The 18,970-nt window shown below is 55.2% G+C and overlaps 6 protein-coding genes across 6 annotated transcripts; 2 read left to right on the forward strand and 4 right to left on the reverse strand.

Moving 5' to 3' along the window:
* Positions 1 to 259: 259 nt before the first annotated feature.
* G647_07084 (uncharacterized protein) lies at positions 260 to 2,509 on the reverse strand (the record flags this gene model as incomplete). Its single annotated transcript, XM_008731401.1, has 1 exon — positions 260 to 2,509. The coding sequence occupies one exon, from the start codon at positions 2,507 to 2,509 to the stop codon at positions 260 to 262; it is 2,250 nt and encodes a 749-aa protein (XP_008729623.1).
* Positions 2,510 to 3,402: 893 nt separating this feature from the next.
* On the reverse strand, positions 3,403 to 5,126 carry G647_07085 (uncharacterized protein; the record flags this gene model as incomplete). The annotated part of the gene is made up of 2 exons (XM_008731402.1): positions 3,403 to 4,039; positions 4,117 to 5,126. The coding sequence occupies 2 exons, from the start codon at positions 5,124 to 5,126 to the stop codon at positions 3,403 to 3,405; spliced, it is 1,647 nt and encodes a 548-aa protein (XP_008729624.1).
* Positions 5,127 to 5,999: 873 nt separating this feature from the next.
* Positions 6,000 to 10,277, reverse strand: G647_07086 (uncharacterized protein; the record flags this gene model as incomplete). Its single annotated transcript, XM_008731403.1, has 1 exon — positions 6,000 to 10,277. The coding sequence occupies one exon, from the start codon at positions 10,275 to 10,277 to the stop codon at positions 6,000 to 6,002; it is 4,278 nt and encodes a 1,425-aa protein (XP_008729625.1).
* A 331-nt stretch (positions 10,278 to 10,608) lies between these two features.
* Positions 10,609 to 11,847, forward strand: G647_07087 (uncharacterized protein; the record flags this gene model as incomplete). Its single annotated transcript, XM_008731404.1, has 3 exons — positions 10,609 to 11,083; positions 11,151 to 11,430; positions 11,493 to 11,847. 3 exons carry the CDS (start codon positions 10,609 to 10,611, stop codon positions 11,845 to 11,847), a joined length of 1,110 nt encoding a protein of 369 aa, XP_008729626.1.
* A 138-nt stretch (positions 11,848 to 11,985) lies between these two features.
* G647_07088 (uncharacterized protein) lies at positions 11,986 to 13,227 on the reverse strand (the record flags this gene model as incomplete). Its single annotated transcript, XM_008731405.1, has 1 exon — positions 11,986 to 13,227. One exon carries the CDS (start codon positions 13,225 to 13,227, stop codon positions 11,986 to 11,988), a length of 1,242 nt encoding a protein of 413 aa, XP_008729627.1.
* A 968-nt stretch (positions 13,228 to 14,195) lies between these two features.
* Positions 14,196 to 18,957, forward strand: G647_07089 (sulfite reductase (NADPH) hemoprotein, beta-component; the record flags this gene model as incomplete). Its single annotated transcript, XM_008731406.1, has 2 exons — positions 14,196 to 14,226; positions 14,327 to 18,957. 2 exons carry the CDS (start codon positions 14,196 to 14,198, stop codon positions 18,955 to 18,957), a joined length of 4,662 nt encoding a protein of 1,553 aa, XP_008729628.1.
* Between the last annotated feature and the right edge of the window lie 13 nt (positions 18,958 to 18,970).

An 18,970-nucleotide genomic window follows, 5' to 3' on the forward strand; every position in this document is an offset into this window, starting at 1 on the left:
GCGAGAATACCACAGCGAGATGGTACTATAAGACAGCAAGACACGCCACAGTGAGAGGACAAGAACTTGCTGAGAAAGGTAGGTCCACTACCGCAGGACCGAGTACCACAGTACAGTACTATCGGCTGGTACTGCCGGTACCGCAGGGAGATCAGCCCTTGCCATCTACCTTCTTGCTCGCTACAGTACAGTACATTATTAAGGCACTTGACCCAACCTTCCCCAATGTACCCAGTAACCTTTTCAACCCACTTACTCGTTAGAAACCCCTGACCAACCCCATCATCAAGGCCTCACACTCGGCGCCCTCGTCGACGAAACCGTCCCTCGCAGGCATCACGAGCAGGGCATTTGCGCTCGCGACACTCCCGACCCGCGAACTCCGCTGCATGCCCGTACTCCGCGCGACGAGGCGACCGTCAGAGGAGGTGGGATCAACGGCGACGACGGCGCGATGGTATTCCGTGCGCGCGGCGTCGCAGCGCAGTCGGCCTTGGAGGCGGACCTTGACGCGAGGGAGGCCCGTGGGCGAGGGCATGCCAACCAGTTTTTGCAGGCAGGGGAGGAGGAACAGGTTGGCCGTGACGAGCGCGCTGGCTGGGTTGCCTGGGAGGCCGAAGAGGAGGCGGCGGCGGTGGGCGTGGCGGGTGTCGCCCTGGGGCTCGCTAGAGTGGATGGCGGTGCCAGGACGAGCACCGGCGTCAGTTTCGGTTGTGGCGCTAGCGGACGATCTCCGAGTCAGGTCGTTATCTTTATCTTTAATCGACACACTCGCAAACGTCGTCGGCTTCCCAGGCTTCATGCTGACTCTGCCAAAGTGGACGGTGCCACCTAGGGCGCGCTCGATGGTCGGTTTCAGCAGGTCCAGCTCGCCCATGGACACGCCTCCCGTCGTGACCACCACGTCGACGCTGTGTAATCGGAACGCGTCGCGCAGCTTGAGCTCGAGTTCCTGCGCGGGCGTGTCGCGCGCGACGTGCAGGTCCACGACTTCCTCGCACAGGTTCCATCCGCGGATCAAACTCAGCAGGGCCGGCCGGTTACTGTCGCGGATCATCCCGCCCGTGAGCGGGCCCGGGTGGGTAATGTCGGTGACTTCGTCGCCCGTCGAGAGCACGCCCACGCGCGGCTTGCGGTATACGGGGACGTGGCGCGTGCCGCTGGCGGCGAGCACGCCGATCTCGCCTCCCAGGGGTGTGAGTTGGGTGCCTTTGGTGAGGACTAGGTCGTTGAGCTGGACGTCGGAGCCCGGTTCGCGGATGTTTTCCCCTGGGACGATCTTGTCGGTGAGGATCTCGACGGTTTGTTCCTCCAGCCCGTCGGGGCTGAGGGTCGCGATGACCGTGTCTTCCACCATGACTACTGCGTTGGCGTTCTCGGGGAGTGGGGCGCCCGTAGTGATACGTGCAATTTGACCGGGTTGTAGCGGTGGAGGGAGGGATGTGGCTTGGGCGTGAGACACCGAGGCGACGGGGAAAGTGCCTTTGGTGCCGGTGCCAGGTACAGATGGCTTGCCCGATACCTCCGTGTTACACTTGTCCGGGACGATTACGGCGTATCCGTCCACCAGACTTGCTCGGTAGGCCGGCACGGCTTCCTTGGCGTAGATGTCTTCGGCTACGACGTAGCCTACCAGGTCGGGCGAAAGGTCTCGCACTTCGACTGTGGGAGGGGGGGTGTTTTGCAGAATCACTGACACGGCTTCCGAGACGCTGAGCATCGGGTATGGTGACGAGCGGTACCGCTGGCTGGCGCCGAGACGGGGGTCATTGGATTGCAACTGCGGTCGTTCTGCGGGGGTGGTGTGGGCTTTTGGGATTCTGTGGCCATGCGAGTGGTTATGCCCGTGATCGTGATTATGGCCGTGGTCATGTTGATGTGAATGGGAATGGGAATGATTGTCCGTAGAAGATTTGCCTGGCGGAGCACTGTTTGCCGACGAAGAAACAACACCAGCCTCCCTCTCCAGCTTCTTCACACCCCCCGAGTGTGCGGCGCGCGAGTCCTCCCCTGCAGCCTGGAAGCACGCATGCGGCAAGAGCTTGACCACGGCCTGAAGATTCTCCTTGGCCCCCTTGGGACTCCCCGGCAGGGTGATGACGATGGATTTATTCCTCACGCCCGCGACCGGCCGTGCCATCATCGCAAAGGGCGTCACCTGGAACGAAGCCGCCAGCATGGCGTGCACGATCCCGGGAGCTTGGCGGTGCAGTAAAGGCGCGATTGCCTCTGGGGTAAAATCCCGCCTGGCGAAGCCGGTCCCTCCGGTCGTGATGACCAGGTTGACGACCCCGCCGCCGCTGTTGTTACTCTCCGTGTCTGTCCAGGCGCGGACGGCTCGTTGGATCTCCACCACGTCGTCCTTCACGATCGCTGTTAATGGTTCGGTCCACTTCCCGGCTCCGTCCTGGACGAGCACGTCGCTGAGCGTGGGGATTGCCTTGTCCGTGGAAGGGTCCGAGGCCGCGGTGTCGGAGATGACGAGAATGGCGGGGCGGAGGAGGGCCATCTTAGCCTTGGCTGGAAAGTTCCGAATTGTGCAACGAGAGATATGAAGATAGGTACAAGTATGGGCAGTGGATAGAGACTGGAGAAGAAGGCTGGACGAAGATAGTCGCTTAGTCATCCGGCTTTGCAAGCTACGGCGGAACATTTTCCCGCGGAGCGTAGCGTAGCAATTACCCAATCCGAAATATATCCACGCTAAAGTATTGGCATCTCTCCGATTGGTGTTAAAATACACCCGCACGTGACCTGCTCTGATTAGTGTAGCAAGGTTACACTATCAATACTGTGGTCCACCCTTAAAATCGTCTATCGAAACATGCTATATGGTTCGTCGCCGCTTCACACAGCCAATACAACCATACCATGTTTCTCATGTGGATGCTCACAAATAGGTTAGTAAGTTCCATGTGGTGTGCGAGAGAGAGTGCCGCCGCTTGCAACTTGCGTTAGATCCAGGGTGTATTTCATTAGACGACTTCATGGGTACACCATAGTAGTCAGGTCTGGCCCCAGACCCCTCTGAGTTCATCATGTCCTCCGAAAGAGTCATATGCCCTACGGATTATTTTCCTTGTTTCACAGTAATGGCCTCGTGCCTCCCTAGCCTCGCTCTCTCCTTGTCTTTCCAGCGTCCCTAGGGACTCTACTGCCTCGACTTTAGGGAGAGATTCAATGGCATGATGTAGGCAGGACACTATTGTCTCTATCAACAGCTACCGTACAGAAACTTTATAGCTGAGTGGATATCCTATGCAGGACTGACATGTGAGATGAGATTCTACCCATCTAGTATTTCAAGGGGTACATAAGACCTCGAGAATGAGCAGAGATCCTCAAGACTCGTTACAATGAGCGACCTGCATGTCTTCATCGACCGCCGCTGCTCGTCAACCTCTACCCATGGCTTTCGGCTGGTGTGCCATCGAATGCCTCCTCAAGATCACGCACCTTCAACCTCAAACCCCCCTGGGGTTTTATGGTAACGAATCCGGCGACCTTAATCTTCTGGCCGGGGTCCGCCATCTCAAATCTGAATCTTGTCACCAGCGCGGCCAGGAGACATTTTACTTCTAGCCGCGCGAAGCTCTGCCCGATGCAGCTCCGCGGCCCGTGCAAGAAGGTGAGAAAGGCGTATGGGCTCTCCGCCCCGCCGGCGGCTGCATTGTGCTCCTCAAGCCACCGGTCTGGTTTAAATTCAGCAGCGTCAGCGCCCCAGAGAGCTCGACTCCGGTTGATGGCCCAGGGACTGATTGTGGCAGTGGTGCCTTTCGGGACGGGCACGCCTCCGACGGAAGTGTCGACGACGGCGTGACGAGCTGTAGAGGGCGCCGGAGGGTACAGACGCAGCGTCTCGTTGCAGACGGCCGTCAGGAAGGGCATGTTCTCGGGCTCGAAGGCTGAGGCGCCGACTTCAGCAGTTGCGATGTGCGCCAGGTTCGCGTTGCATTCGGCCCGGAGACGATCTTGGACTTGTGGGTGTTGCGAAAGGAGCATCAGTGCCCATGACAGGGCCGAGGCAACTGTATCGTGGCTAGATCACAAGGCCAGGTAGGCGGATCAGAACGGTGAGACTTGATGGACAAGGAAAAAGGGGGACGGCTTGCTTACCCTGCGGCGAGGAAGGTGAGCATTTGGCTCACGAGGTAGTCGTCCGAGAAATCACCAGCTCGCATGATACTTGCGATGATGTCCTTGATGTCGTGTGCTGATTTCTCTTCACGCAACAGCACCTTCTTTTCCTGCATCAAACTACGAATCTCGTCGTGCAGTTGCGACTGTGCTTCAATCGTTCTCGCGAAGCCCGTTCCCTTCAGCCGCTGCAGCAGCCACCGTGGGAGCAGCATGCTGACCAACAAGAAGAAAGCCGGCGCGTTGGTGACTGACTGATAGAGCTTCGCGAGGAGTGATGTTTCGTTTTCGATGGTGTTGAAGTCCATGCCTACTCCCGCGGCACCGATGATATCCAGCCCCGCGCGAGACACCGGGCCCGTGACGTCCAATACTCCATCCCCAGAGTCTCTCACTAGGCGAGCCATCACGTCCGCGAGCGTGAGACCCTTCGAGTAGAACAGCGGAGTCAGCTCGCGGATATGGCGCCCGGAAAAGGCTGGTGCCACGACCCGTCTCATGGCCTTGTGCTTCGCGCCCTCGACATTGGCCAGTCCCTCGCCCAGGATCCCGGCCAGGACTTTTCTGATAAACGGCGGCTTCTCCCAATCGTAATTGTGCGAGTTGAGCATGTCCATCAGGGTGTCGGGGCGGGTTGGAATGATCTCGCATGACAGGTAGAGCGGCAGCCATACGACGAGAAGACCGTCGTTGGGCGTGCTGTTCACCATGTCTTCCACAATGGTCGTGGGAGGCTGTCCTCCGTTGAAATTCAGGTGACATAGCAGGAACTTCTCCCCTGGTGGCGAGGGGAGTCGACGCAGCGGCGACCTGAAGAAGGGTATGGTGATCCGCGCCACGATATACACCCACACCGCGACGTGTGCCCCGAAATACAGGCGATGGCTGGGCGGGAGAGACACATGGCCAAGGCAATGTCGAGTAGCCAGATACGTCGGCTGGGCAAGCACAATGCTCAGATGTGTGATGACGCCTCGCCAGTAGTGCATGATGGCAATGTTTTGAGACAGTCACTGACTGACCGTGTGTCGGTCCCAGTCCTCCGTACCTGGTCGGTTCAGCTCATCTATTTATTTGGGGGTTGACGATCTCAAACGTCCCGGACATCGGCCATTCTCGCGGCAGGTATTCCCTCAGTCAAGCAGTCGTCTCGGCGCAGAAGCCACAGATGGGTATGACTCGTGGATAGATAGGCACTTTCGCCATTATACCGCAGCCGTGTCGGGATGTGGTTGCCTGGCTACTGTCCAGCCATCTCTCGACCAATACGAGTACGTCGCGGGGAGCACGTCGTACATCTTGCTCGTACTCTCGCCCGGCCCATGACTCAGTGCAATCAAGTACTTACTCAGGTGATACAGTAGCCCGCCGACTCCGGCTAGCTGAAGCAAGCTCGCGCGCATGGGCCACTTTGGGCAATACGGGGCTCTCGTGGCGTCTTCAAGCCTGTCTGCCCAGTGATTCCAGTCGACAGCAACCATGTCAATTGACCAGACACGACCAAACATCGTCGAGGAACAATCACGACCGACGTGGACTCGATACATCTTTGTACAAAGCTGTCAACGCAGCTGCCAATTTCAGAGGCGCCACCCCATATGGCAGCACCCAAGTTCCAGCAAAGCAGCCGGTATATCTACATGAAGTTGGACGCAAAATGGGCCATTCTACACTGTACACGGTTCTCTTACCCATGCCTTTCCTAGAGCACAATGCACGCACGCCAGCTATGCAACTTTTGTCATGAAGAGAGTCCTCTCATGGACTCGTAGCGTCTCCGAACGCCATGCTGATGGTGACATGGCTATCTTTTTCACCCGCACCGGAAACGCCTCCTCTTGTCCATCCCCAAGTAATACAAATCATGAGAAGAAGTAAACGCTGTCCTTCAATCTCTTAACGTCAAAGTCCCCTTTCTGTGGTACAGGCCGGAACTTGATGGGCAACCACAGCCACATCTGCTGGCTCTGGCCCTGTTTGATCTGCTTCTTCGGCTTGCGGACTTTCTGTCCGAAAACATTGATGTCGTGACTGCTGCTGCTGCTGGGATCTGATGCACGGTGATGATCTCCCGCATCGACGGCATCCTCGTCATGATCGTTGGCCACTGAGTCTCTCAGTGGATCCAGCGTGCCGGCCAGATCGATGTCGCTCGCGACCTCGCTAGCGTTTAGAGCCTTATCCAGAACCCCTTCGTCCGCAAACTCGGCGGACTCGGGGACCATACCGATTGCCGTCTCCCCCAGCGAATCTCGAGTGGAGAGATACCGGTCTCCATTGTGCTTCTCATACAGGGTTGCCGCAGTAACCATCTCTTGACCCTCTTGCCTCTCGGCGGGATCCTCACTAGCCATTAGCTTCTTCTTGCGCACTTCCCGCGCAAGCTCGACATGCCGCTGCTGTTGAACAGCTTTTGCGCCACTGCCCTTTGGATACACCCCTGCCTCCACCAGCTCTCTGCGGTAGCTGGCGATAGCCCGGCCGAGCGCATTGTTTCTATTGATTTGAGCAAGGTAATAGTGTCCGTCATACCGTTTGTTGAACTCCGCTGCGAGCCGTCCCACGATATCGTCGCTGTGCATACGAATGAAGGCGTCTCGCAGCAGTACGTTGAGCGTATCAACGTCGGCTGCGTGGGTCCAGAAACTGTCGTGCACGGCTGAAAAGCTTAGACCGACTTCGTTCGCCTTCAGTGCCGACAGGATCATATGCGTGGCGTCAAGGGAGTGGATGAAATTAGGGGGAAACGCCTGCAATTGCTTTCGCTTGTTGACAGAATCTGCCGCACTGGGCTGGGCGAGCATGATGCTCTGTAGATTGGTCCGGATCCTTTGGCCCTTGTTGATGCGATATGGCTGCACGACGGGAAGTTTGAGAGGTGTTGTCCAAATGACGGGCGACCGGAATGTTCCAGACTCTAAGACTTCCTTGCCCTTGGTGTTGGTTCTTCTTGCGCCCGCTGACGCTTTAGCTTCGTGTTTGGACAGGAACACATCTTCGTAGATCTTCTCCTGTTGCGCAGGGGATATGGACGAGCTGATACGGTTCGCACAATCGCCGAGCCAGTACTGGATCTCATGCGCCCCACTAAACAATGCTCCAAGACCCTTGAAGATCTTCCTTGCGATGTATGTGGCCGCCTTACCCGACTGCCCGGCTGCTTCGATCTCGGGAATCAAGGATTCGACTTGCTTGCGAACTTGTCGGATGGCCCCAAGAAATGTGACACCATAGACGTTCGTCATGACGGTCTGTTTCACGACCTTTCTGGTGACCCTCCCATCGAGCGCTTTCGCCAGCTCATCGCCATTGGCGGCGTCTTCTCTGATTTCGGCCTTGACCAACTCACACACTCCGGTGTAGACATCGGCAGGCTTCTCGCCAGGTTCTAGGTTGACCTGTCGCGCCCCAGCAATATCACCACCGAGAGCTGCATAGTGTTGCAAGCCGTTGCAGGAACCATCCTGATGAATTGGTAGTCGGGAAATAAACTTGCCTGGGTCCGGGCTGTCGAGGGCATTCGTGAGTTCGAAACAGGTGGCCAGGCACTGCCAGGGATCCTCTGCCCCGAGCCACCATCGCCGCCCACTCAGCGGGTTCTTCACAGAGTCGTAGATGTCGCTGAGGTGATCCATGGGAAATTGTGCGCGGTCAGACAAGCTGGCTTTGTCATATCCATAGACATTAGACAAGTGAATTTTCAACCACCGCAAACCCTCGGCGCCGAGCTCGCGACCCTTGTCGAACAAGAGGAGTCCACGGCAATTGTCTGCGCCCATCTGATTGAGGTAAGGCGGGATAGGGTATGCCCGTCCACGGAAGTCGATGTTGTGCGGCAAGTAGAACGTCTCGTCCAAGTAAGCTTTGGCAATCTCCATCTGGAAATTCTGAAAACATCGATTCGAATGGAGGCCACTCTTCTCGTTGTCGACTGCTCTCATCTTCGAGAACCATTCCCACCGATCTCTAGGGGAAGCATTTTCGCCCGGGCGATCAATATCAGGGAAGACTTTGTTGAGAGGGGGGAGATTGGCGACCTCTTCTCCGCTGTTCCATGCTTCGAGCATGACCGTGAAGACATTCTTGTTAATGCGCCAGCCCGTCTGGCCAAGGACATCTACACCAGCGAAAAGCTGGTCCAGATCACCCCGGCTGGCGGCGGCGATTGCGTAGTCCTTCTGCGCCGTTTCGTTGTGTTTGATACGCAGAAAAGGTTGCTTGGACTCCAAATAACCTCCATCACGGAAGCTCTTCCAAGGCTTTGGTGGGCATACCATAGGAAGTTGTTTAGCAATCAGATGCTCTGCAGGCTGAGTAACCAATATCTTGACAAAATCTTCGTGCAAGGACACCACTCCAACCCTTTTGCCATTTGAGTAGGCGGTCGAGTGCAGAAACACCGGCTGAGGCATTGAAAGCATCGCCCCAGTCGTAGGGTCCTGCCTGCGTACCGTGATCTTTGCCGTGTCAAACATGAGTTCGCAAAGAACAGCGCCAATCTTGCCGTGTATTGCTTTTGTCCACCCGGGACTGTACATGAAAGGCTTTGCGGCGTGGTGGGACGAGCGTCTGTACAGGTGCGTTTCCATAGATTCAGCAGCTTCAAGGAATGGACCAAGACCCCCTTGGCCCTTAGCGGCTTTTCTGGCTGCTTTATAGAAAGCGCTTTTTCTCTGGTTGGTTGTCGTCGCGTTATATTCGTGTTCGAGGAGTTGTCCAAGCGCAGTGACGAGCTTCACAAGCTTGATCGACTTTGTTGCGCCGAATTTGCTCATTATCTGCATCAAAGCAATCGATGTTATGGCCGCCACGTGCTCAGGCTGGAGGAGCTCGAGAAAGGGTGTACATTCAGCACGAAGCTTCTGTTGTGCGGTTTTTGTCCCTGGCAATAGATCTTCTTCCCTGGCCAGCTTGATTTCGTGCCTGATCTTCTCGGCCAACATCTCATGCCATTGCCAGAGTAGAGCCCCAATTTCGCCGTAAGCAAGATCAGTCGGCATGACACCCATCCTTGCTCTCTTTTGGAACTCGGTTTTCCAGCGGTCGAGGGCAGATTGGATAGCGTCTCTTTCCAATCTGCGCTGTCTTTGCGCGAGATGGTCTTCCGTCGACGTCGAATCAGTCGCGTTCCGAGTCTGCTCGGAGAAGAGAGATAGGGACTGTCGGAGAGAAGACAGGCCCAGTCCTTTCTGCTCTGTTTCTCGGATGTGAGCCTCCTCTTTGTCCGAAGGCTCTGGCAATGCTGATGCATCTGGTCGGAAAGTGATAGTGGTAGACTCTAGTCGCGGAGTGGCAACATCGAGGGTGCAAATTTCTGACAGCCGGCCAAGATCCCGGTCGTCCAGCACCTCTCGCATCCCCAGAACCCTACTTTCCAGGGCGTACCGCTTTGTCATGTCCCAGTAGCGGCGGACGGTGCGGTCTCGCTTTGATCCTATTAGCGTCTCCAATGCCGCCTTCAGTTTCAGGGCAAACGTGTGTGCGTCCGGCTCCAGGTCAGCCTTTCTCATGTGCACTTCAATCCATTCGTTGATCCGTTTCTCGTGTTCGCCATTGCGGTTCCAGATCAGATCATCCACCAGGGCTGCAAGTACGCGGTTGAAGGAATTCCGTAATCGGACGGGATTGTGTTGGCAGAAAAGGCTCAGTTGTGACAGCAGCGCGAACGCCCGGTCCCATCGATGTACTTGTAAGCAGGCGTCCAGTGTCGCCTCAATCTCATCAATGTTCCTTATGGCGCCCCCGTGGGTATCGATGCTATCTTCGGGTAGCTCTGCAGCGTCGAGCATCAGTATCTGGGAGAGGTCGAAGGGCGAAAGATCCGCATTTTGAGGGAGACCCGGATCCCGTGTGAGAGAATGATCGCTGTGCCTGTATGCGAACGGTATGTAATCGTCACCCCGATCGAAGGAGTCAGGAACAGCCGCGGGGGAGGCTAGATGTCTCGACTGGGTGACAGGCGCAGGCAGTGTTTTGGAGCGCGATATCGTGGGTCGGGTCGTTATCGTTCGACGGTGCCGTTCTGATTGATGAGGCTGGGCGAGTACGGGACACAGCCATGGGAGCTGTATCCTTCCTGCTGCCTGTTCAGCATATGAAAGGGCATATCTTGAACTGGCTGTGGCTCGCGTGCGCAGCATTGCACGAAACCTGGGCGAACGAAACCCTCCCAACTGCAGTAGTCCGACTATACGAACGGTTCTATCATTGCAGGACAATATGCAGATGGCAATCGAGCGAAAACAAATCGAAAACGAGACGATGGTACGAGTAGGGTGATAAGGCGAGGATGAACTGAGTGTCAGTGACTGCTATGGCAAAAAATCCATTTCGGCTCAGGAGAGCATTGGCCGCAGTCACGTGCAGCACGAGCTTCAGCCAATCGTGTCAGACTTCGACTTCGAAGCTCAGGCTCCCGCCGCCACCCTCGTAGTATTTTTGTTCTTACCCGACAGGGACCGTTCAGACGCGATGACGACCGCTACTAGAATTGTCAAGGTTGGAATCATAGGTTGTGGCGAAATTACACAGGTCGCGCACATCCCAACCTTGTGCTTTCTTTCCGACCTGTTCACTATCACGTACTTGTGCGATGTCTCGGCGGAGTCCTTGAAGCACAATGCTCAGAAGGTCATTAACCACATCCCCCAGACGACGCAGGACCCTGCCGAGCTTTGTGCCTCGCCCGAAGTCGAACTGGTCTTCATTGCCAGTTCAGATGAATACCATGCAGTCCACGTCATTGAAGCGTTGAGGCACGATAAGCATGTCTTCATCGAGAAGCCGATGGCCTTGTGCATGAGGGATGCGGATGCCATCATTGAGGCCGAGCAGAGATCGAAGGGCAGAGTCATGGTCGGATACATGCGCCGATATGCTGCTGGCTTTCTGGATGCCGTGAAAGAGGTTGGCGGCATGGATAAGATTCTGTATGCTCGAGTTCGAGGTAGGAGATAACAATTGATGTTCAGAGTGCGAGGTCAGAGCGCTGAAGTGAGACCGCGTCAACACAGACATCATCGGCCCAAACAGCCACTTTGTTGCTCAATCTGGCACTTTCCCCAGAGTCTTCACGGATTTTTCACCAGAAGTCGTGAAAGACAAAAATCATAGAGCGTCCGACATAGCACACCAGGCACTGTCAGTCGAATGCGGCCTGGCCGTGACTGCCGAGTCAACGAGGATGTGGCGGCTACTCGGCGGTCTGGGCTCTCACGACTTGTCGGCGATGAGAGAGGCATTGGGAATGCCACAGCGGGCAATTGGTGCCTCTCTCAAGCTGCCATTCTGGAGGTATTTGTGCTCACGCAGAGCTAACTTGGTGACCGTCCGAGAGCTGATGGGCATTGATTTAGTGCTTTGCTGGAGTACCCTACCTTCTCTGTGACGTATGAGTCCGGACTCGACAACGTTCCTCGATTCGATGCTCACATTGAGGCGTACAGCATGACGAAGACTGTACGCGTGAATTACGACACACCCTATATCAAAGGACTACCAGTGACAATGACAATCAGTGAGAACATCGATGGCGTATATAAAGAATCAACCGTTATACGGACATATGAGGATCCATATACCCTTGAGATGAAGGAATTGTACCAGGTGGTGGCGAACGGGAAAGAGGTGAAAACAACAGCCAAAGATGCAAAGAAGGACGTGGAGATATTCCAGATGATAATGAAGGCGGGATCTGGATCACATTCCTAGCTTGAATCTCCACGCGAATGGGTATCATTATCGTCTCAACAGCTCCCCTCGAGATATGCTCAGCATGCCATCCTCGCCTGTGTGCCTAGCATTCCAGGTTGACGGTGGGGGGATTGCAGCGTCATACTTGTCGGCCACCTATTCGGTAGCTGGATTTTTCCGCGGCCGCCCTCTCTTCTTTGGTACCGGAGCTGATGCCAGGAGACTCCTTTTGGTGGCCGGAATAGGGGCTGGCTCTTCCTTGACCTGCACCTCCTCTGTGACCTTCGATTCTGATGTCGTGACTTCATCGGCCAAGTCGTCATCTGTGATTTCGGGACTGCTCAGCTCACTGTCGTCGCTCATATCCATGAACGGGCCAGATGTGCCTGGTGCATTGCCGGCGGCTTCTCGCTGACGTTGTCGCTTTTCAGCCTCTGCTTTCTTCCTACGTGCCCTCTCCCGCTCTCGACCGCGTAGCTTCGACAGGAGGCCTTTCTTCCCATCGTCCCGCGGGGCACTCATCTTATCCAACCAATCCCCATTGCCCAGAGCACTTCGAAGCCTGGGCAAAGGGACACTGTCTGCAGGACCTAGTGAGGTGCACAATGCCGTCCTGGCCTCCTCGTCCTCCTCGTCCACCCATTCGTGGTTCTGCCACTGATCTACCAGGATATCCCGCAGCTGCCGCGCATTGTCTTTCATGGTCCGATCCTTTATATCGTCCTTGTTATCTTTGATTTTGATCTCGATTGCCTTCGATTCCACCTTCGGTGTTGGCGGTTCCATGCCTGGCTTCTGCCTTGAAGCGCCGGGATTAGCGCCAACTTGTGCCCGCTTCTGATTGAGCTCCTCTTCAGCGTCAATGTGATGCAACTGAGGGCGCATCTGCACAATGGCATCCAGGTGGGAGAGCTGAATTTTGTTCTGATGCAAGTAGCCGATTAAATAGATGGGATCGCGGGCGGTTGGCTTGGATATCTTTCCGCCCAATGTCTGAGTCTCCAATACAGGTGCAGGCCCATGTGTTTGATCATGCATAGGGACGTCGCGCAGTCTTGGCTGCACGGCACCTGTGCCAAAGCCGCCAGCCAGCCCATAAGAGCCTCCTGCTTGAATCGTGCGACTGTCTGTCATTGCTCTCCCAAATCTCTGCCCTTGGTTCTCATTGTAGTGTTCATGTGTCAAGATGGGTACGTCAACCTCCACGAAGCCAGCTTCGGGCTTGAGGCGTAGAAAGGTAGGAGCTTGCGATCTGGCGGCATTGTATGGTTTTGACCGGGGGCGGTGGGAGGGGTACTGGAGAAGGTACAAGTTCGACGAGCGTGCCTCGTCTGAAAAGACATTACTAGTCAAGCAGACATCATAGGACGCGACGACAGGATCGTCTTCGTCGGCCATGGTCCGCTAGATTGACTCGGGCAGAAATGCAGGTCCGGGTCAACAACACGAAAAAAGGATCGACAAAGTCGTGACATTCGCAGCTATGACGAACGCCGAGCCTTTCACCACGAGGCTGAAGATGCAAGGCTACCAAAAATCTACGAGGTGTCGGGAGTCGGTGTTCGATGTTCACTCGTCGACAGGAGGTTAATTTGCCACGTTCTGTGGCACGCTGCAATTTCCTTGAGCGACCAAACAGTAAGTCTCAGTGAAAGGAGCAGATCAACCAGATCAATGACATCCACATATTTACCATGACTGGAGCAAGCCGCTCTTCAGCCAAAGAGCTACCTGTCCGCAGCTTTTCCTAGCCTGAAGAAACACTTTACACTCCGGTGAAACAATGTACCGGCAATGGCACTGCAGCGTACTCCATATGCCCTACCTGAACTGAAGACATGGCAGTGTTCAGCGATTCAAAGGTTCAGATGCTTGTTGTCACCCGCATAGCAACCTGGAAGCATTCGGTTTTTCAGCATAGCATGAGAGTGCGGTGACACGAAAATGTCACTCGCGCCTCCCAACCACAAGGTGAGCGACTGATGAGACAATAGTCGACATCGAAGACGTGACATTTTTGCCTTCATTCGGCAATTATGTCTCTGCTATATTCGTTCCAGCCGTCATCTCTGTCGCCGTCACGAACAGTCGGCACGCGATGTCGCAATCGACCATTGACCAATCAGAGCAGCTGTAGAGCGAATGACGAGACCGACAGCCGTAGCAACAAAAATTTCGGAGGCGGATTTTGCAGGCCGACACTGATCGAGGCTCGTGTGGATGCGCGGGAAGGCGGAGAAGCAGCGCAGCAGTGCAGTAATATTTGCGGCATTACTACCTCTCTTCATCTCACGATTTTGACCTTTGCTCTCTCGACTCTTTGAGCTCTCTCTCTGGCGTCGTTCTTCACAAAGACTACAGGCGACATGGGGTCCGTTGCAAGCCCCGCAGAGGCCGGTATGTCCAATGCTCTCCAGAGAATTTCCCCGCGTTAACTCTTCGCATCGGATGAGTTCTTTTGGGGGCCGAACAAGCTAACAGAATTGTGCCCTGACAGTCGCGAGAATCGCCTACCTCGCCAGCGATGTCGTCCTCTCAGTCCAGCCTTCGTTGAGCACAGAATCCGAGTTCTCCTACCATTTCTCCCGGTTCAAAGCGAACGGTTCGAAGAACTTTGTGTCCAAGACCCTACCCGAAATCATCCCTGTTCGACAGAATGCAGACCCGCTTCTGTCGGCGTATACACCCCTTCGAGCCGGCAAGCTGGTGTCAGTCACGACATCCTCGTCCATACTACTGAATTCAGTGCCGCATCTGTACAAGCTTGCTCAATATCCGGTGGTTCTTCATGTGGCCTTGGCCACTCCTCACGCAGACTTCTCAGAAATCAGCTCCATCCGACAATCTGGTTTCACCTTTTTGCAGTCAGAAACCCTTCAAGAGGCGCAAGATATTGCATTATCCGCGCATGCTCTTGCTGTCAGGAGTGGCAAAGGTGTGATTCATTTTTGGGACCCCAGCAACTCTCTTGGGGACAACCCCATAGCGGCCGAAAGTCGGGAAGTAATCCAAGCACTGCTAGAGAACGGGGCTGGCGTGAAGGCTTCTCACTCGGGCGAGGTCGAACAGACACTCTACACTAGCAGTGGAAGGACAGCCACTGTCACTGATCTTGGGTTGCCAGCCGTTGCCGCGCAGGACTCTGCCCCAATCTCTAGCGAGGCTCTGTCACCCGTTACTGCTCCAGTATCGTCCACGAATGGCCACACCGAGATCTCGTCAGCAGCGTCTACGTCTTCACGACGGGACAGCTCCTCTGGTGCGACCGATCCGTCATCAGTCGCAACGTCGGTGGAGACGCCGATTGCCAGGGCTATAAATGCCACGGATATTTTCACGTATGTCAGTGAGATCTGGGCGGCTATCTCACACATAACTGGGCGAAGCTACTCTGCAATCGAATATTCTGGTCCCCCAGATGCCGAGGCCGCTCTTTTCGTGTTCGGGTCGACGGGAGTGTTTGTTGACGTGCTTGATGCCGATGATGTGCCTGTGGAATTGACGAACCTGGGTATCATCACCGCTCGGTTATATCGTCCCTGGCTAGGCAGCGCTGTTCTTCTGGATTCAATTCCCAAGACGATCACCAAGATCGCGGTATTGGAGCAGATTAAGCGAAAGACAACCAAGTGGGGGCCTTCTTTCCTGGACCTGCTCTCCAGCTTGAGTCCTAGCGGCGGGAAGAGTCCCATCTCTCTGGTACAGTATAGGCTCGGTCATATCGACGCATCAACGGCGCTGCAAGCGCTGAAGGGGATTTTCCAGAACTTGGCCCCACCGAGTACACCTCGAAAGCACTCCCGACGTCGTGGCCGATCACAGACGGCGCTGCTTTCCATTCAGAACTTGACTATCGGCAACGAGGTCGAACCTGTCATCGATAATTTCACCCTCGAACAGCCCGAGCTAGAAAACGCCTACCTCAAGATCCTTGATCAACTGTTCAGCAACAGACTCTACATTGCAAATCGACTCAGTGAGAAGAATGCCGGTGTCTCTGCTACCGTGGCAGCGTCGCCTGAGTATGGGTTTGGGTCTCTCCTTGCCCGAACTGAGCGGCGCCAGCAGTTCATACGGGAGGCGGAGGAAGCCGCTCGCAGTAACCAATTCATTACCGAAGCACCCAAGCAATGGCTATCAAGATGGGTATTAAACGCCAACGACACTTCAAAGGCTAACGAATACGCCCCGGAAGTGATTGCTCGCTTGTCCAATGATGGCACGAGGCTAGCTGGGTCGCTGTTGGACAAGAAAGCCTTTTTCTTCAAAGAGGCGCAGTGGCTTATCGGATCTGATGCCTGGGCCTACGATCTAGGCAATTCCGGTGTTCACCACGTTCTGGCATCGGGCGCGAATGTCAACATGCTCATCATTGACTCTGAGCCGTACTCCGAAAGGACCGCAGCAGATTCCATGAGACGCAAGAAAGACATCGGTCTCTACGCCATGAACTTCGGCAATGCCTACGTCGCCTCCGTTGCAGTGTATAGTTCTTACACGCAAGTGTTGCAAGCTTTCATTGAGGCCGAGAAGTTCAATGGTCCCTCAATAGTCTTGGCTTATCTGCCCTACCAGAAGGAAAGTGACTCTCCACTATCAGTCTTGCAAGACACCAAAAAGGCGGTTGACATGGGTTATTGGCCATTGTACCGCTGGGATCCATCCAACGAAGGCAACGGAGAGCCTACCTTCTCCCTCGATTCTGAAAGGATCAAGCGGGAACTGGAGGAGTTCCTTCGCCGAGACAACCAATTGACCCAAGTCATGAACCGCCATCCACAATTCGCTGCAAGCCTCTCAGAGTCATATGGCTCCGAAGTGCGCAAGCTGCAGAAACGTAAGGCTAAGGATGCTTACGAGCAGATGCTTGAGGGTCTGTATGGGGCGCCGTTGACAATTTTGTTCGCTTCGGATAATGGCAATGCGGAGAATCTAGCTAAGAGGCTAGGTAACCGTGGAAAGGCGCGAGGTTTGAAGACGATGGTGTTCGCCATGGACGACTACCCCTTGGAGGATTTGCCGAATGAAGAAAACGTCGTCTTCATCACCAGCACGGCTGGCCAGGGTGAATTTCCACAGAATGGCCATGCTTTCTGGAAGGCCATCAAGGATTCGACAGATCTTGATCTGTCCAATACCCATTATTCGGTTTTCGCCCTCGGAGACAGCCATTACTGGCCCCGCAAAGAAGACAAGATTTTCTACAATAAGCCTGGAAAGGACCTAGACGCCCAATTGAAGTTTTTGGGAGGGAAGGAACTGACTGCGATCGGCCTGGGTGACGATCAGGACCCCGACGGGTTCCAGACCGGTTATCAGGAGTGGGAGCCTCGGCTCTGGCAAGCATTGAATGTCGCCAATGTCGAAGGCCTGCCAGAAGAGCCTCCGCCATTGACTAACGAAGACATCAAAATTGCGTCCAACTATCTTCGAGGCACCATTGCTGAAGGACTCGAAGACACATCAACCGGCGCCATCTCCGCATCGGACCAGCAACTCACCAAGTTTCATGGCACATACATGCAAGATGACCGTGACTTGCGGGATGAACGCAAAGCACAGGGTCTTGAGCCAGCCTATTCGTTCATGATCAGATGTCGACTGCCGGGCGGTGTTGCTACTCCGTCGCAATGGCAGCAAATGGACGCCATCGCATCGGCTCACGGCAACGAGACCATGAAGCTCACCACAAGACAGACCTTCCAATTCCATGGAGTTATCAAGTCAAAACTCCGACCAGCTATGCGAGCCATCAACAAAGCACTCATGACCACCATCGCAGCATGCGGGGACGTCAACAGAAATGTCATGTGCTCCAGCCTTCCCACCATGTCCGAGTACCACCATGAGGTCCACGCTGTCTCGAAGAGGATTTCCGATCACCTTCTGCCCTCAACCACGGCGTATCACGAAATCTGGCTCAAGGACAGCACCACCGGTGAGAAGACCCAAGTTGCTGGTGACGCTGTGCAAGACTTTGAACCCCTCTACGGCCCGACCTACTTGCCTCGAAAGTTCAAGATCTCCATCGCTATCCCTCCTCACAATGACACAGATGTGTATGCCCACGACATTGGTCTGATCGCCATTCGCACCAAGGACAACAAGCACCTCGAGGGCTTTAACGTGCTTGCTGGAGGAGGCATGGGCGTAACGCACAACAACAAGAAGACGTACCCCCGCCTGGGCTATATGATGGGATACGTCCCTGCCGACAAAGTGCACCTCGCGTGTGAGAAGATCATGCTCGTCCAACGCGACCACGGCGATAGGAAAAACCGCAAGCACGCGCGGCTGAAGTACACCATGGACGATATGGGTAACGAAGTCTTCAAAGCGAAGGTCCAAGACCTGCTGGACCCACTGAAGATCAAATTCGAAGCGCCCCGACCCTTCAAATTCGATTCCAACATCGACACCTTCGGCTGGACAAAGGACGAGCATGGCCTCAACCACTTCACATTCTTCATCGAGAACGGTCGCGTTGAAGACACAGCTGAGTTCCCCATGCGTACCGGCCTGCGCGAAATCGCAAAGATACACCAAGGCGAGTTCCGCCTGACGGGAAATCAACATCTGACGCTCTCAAACGTGACAGACGAAGCGAAACCCCAAATCGCAGAGCTCATGAAGAAGTACAAGCTGGACAACACCCAGTTTTCAGGCCTGAGACTCTCGTCCTCGGCCTGCGTGGCCTTCCCGACTTGCGGTCTCGCCATGGCAGAATCGGAGCGCTATCTCCCGGAATTGATCACGAAGCTCGAGTCGTGTCTGGAAGAGAACGGCCTGGCGCAGGACAGCATCGTCATGCGCATGACGGGATGTCCTAACGGATGCGCTCGCCCCTGGGTCGCCGAAGCAGCATTTGTGGGCAAAGCCTACGGTGCCTACAACATGTACCTTGGTGGCGGGTATCACGGGCAGAGGCTGAACAAGCTCTACAGGAGCAGTATAAAGGAGGACGAGATCCTGGAGATCATGAGGGGCTTGCTGGCTCGGTATTCGAAGGAGCGGAACGCTGGCGAGAGGTTTGGAGACTGGACCATCCGGGCGGGAGTCATCAATGAGACGACCGAGGGGAAGAACTTCCACGAGAACACGGCCGAGGAGGAGAGCGATGGGGAGTAGGCACAAGGGTGAG

Source organism: Cladophialophora carrionii (genome assembly GCF_000365165.1).
Source record: "Cladophialophora carrionii CBS 160.54 unplaced genomic scaffold supercont1.6, whole genome shotgun sequence".
In the NCBI taxonomy this organism is placed as follows: Eukaryota; Fungi; Ascomycota; class Eurotiomycetes; order Chaetothyriales; family Herpotrichiellaceae; genus Cladophialophora; species Cladophialophora carrionii.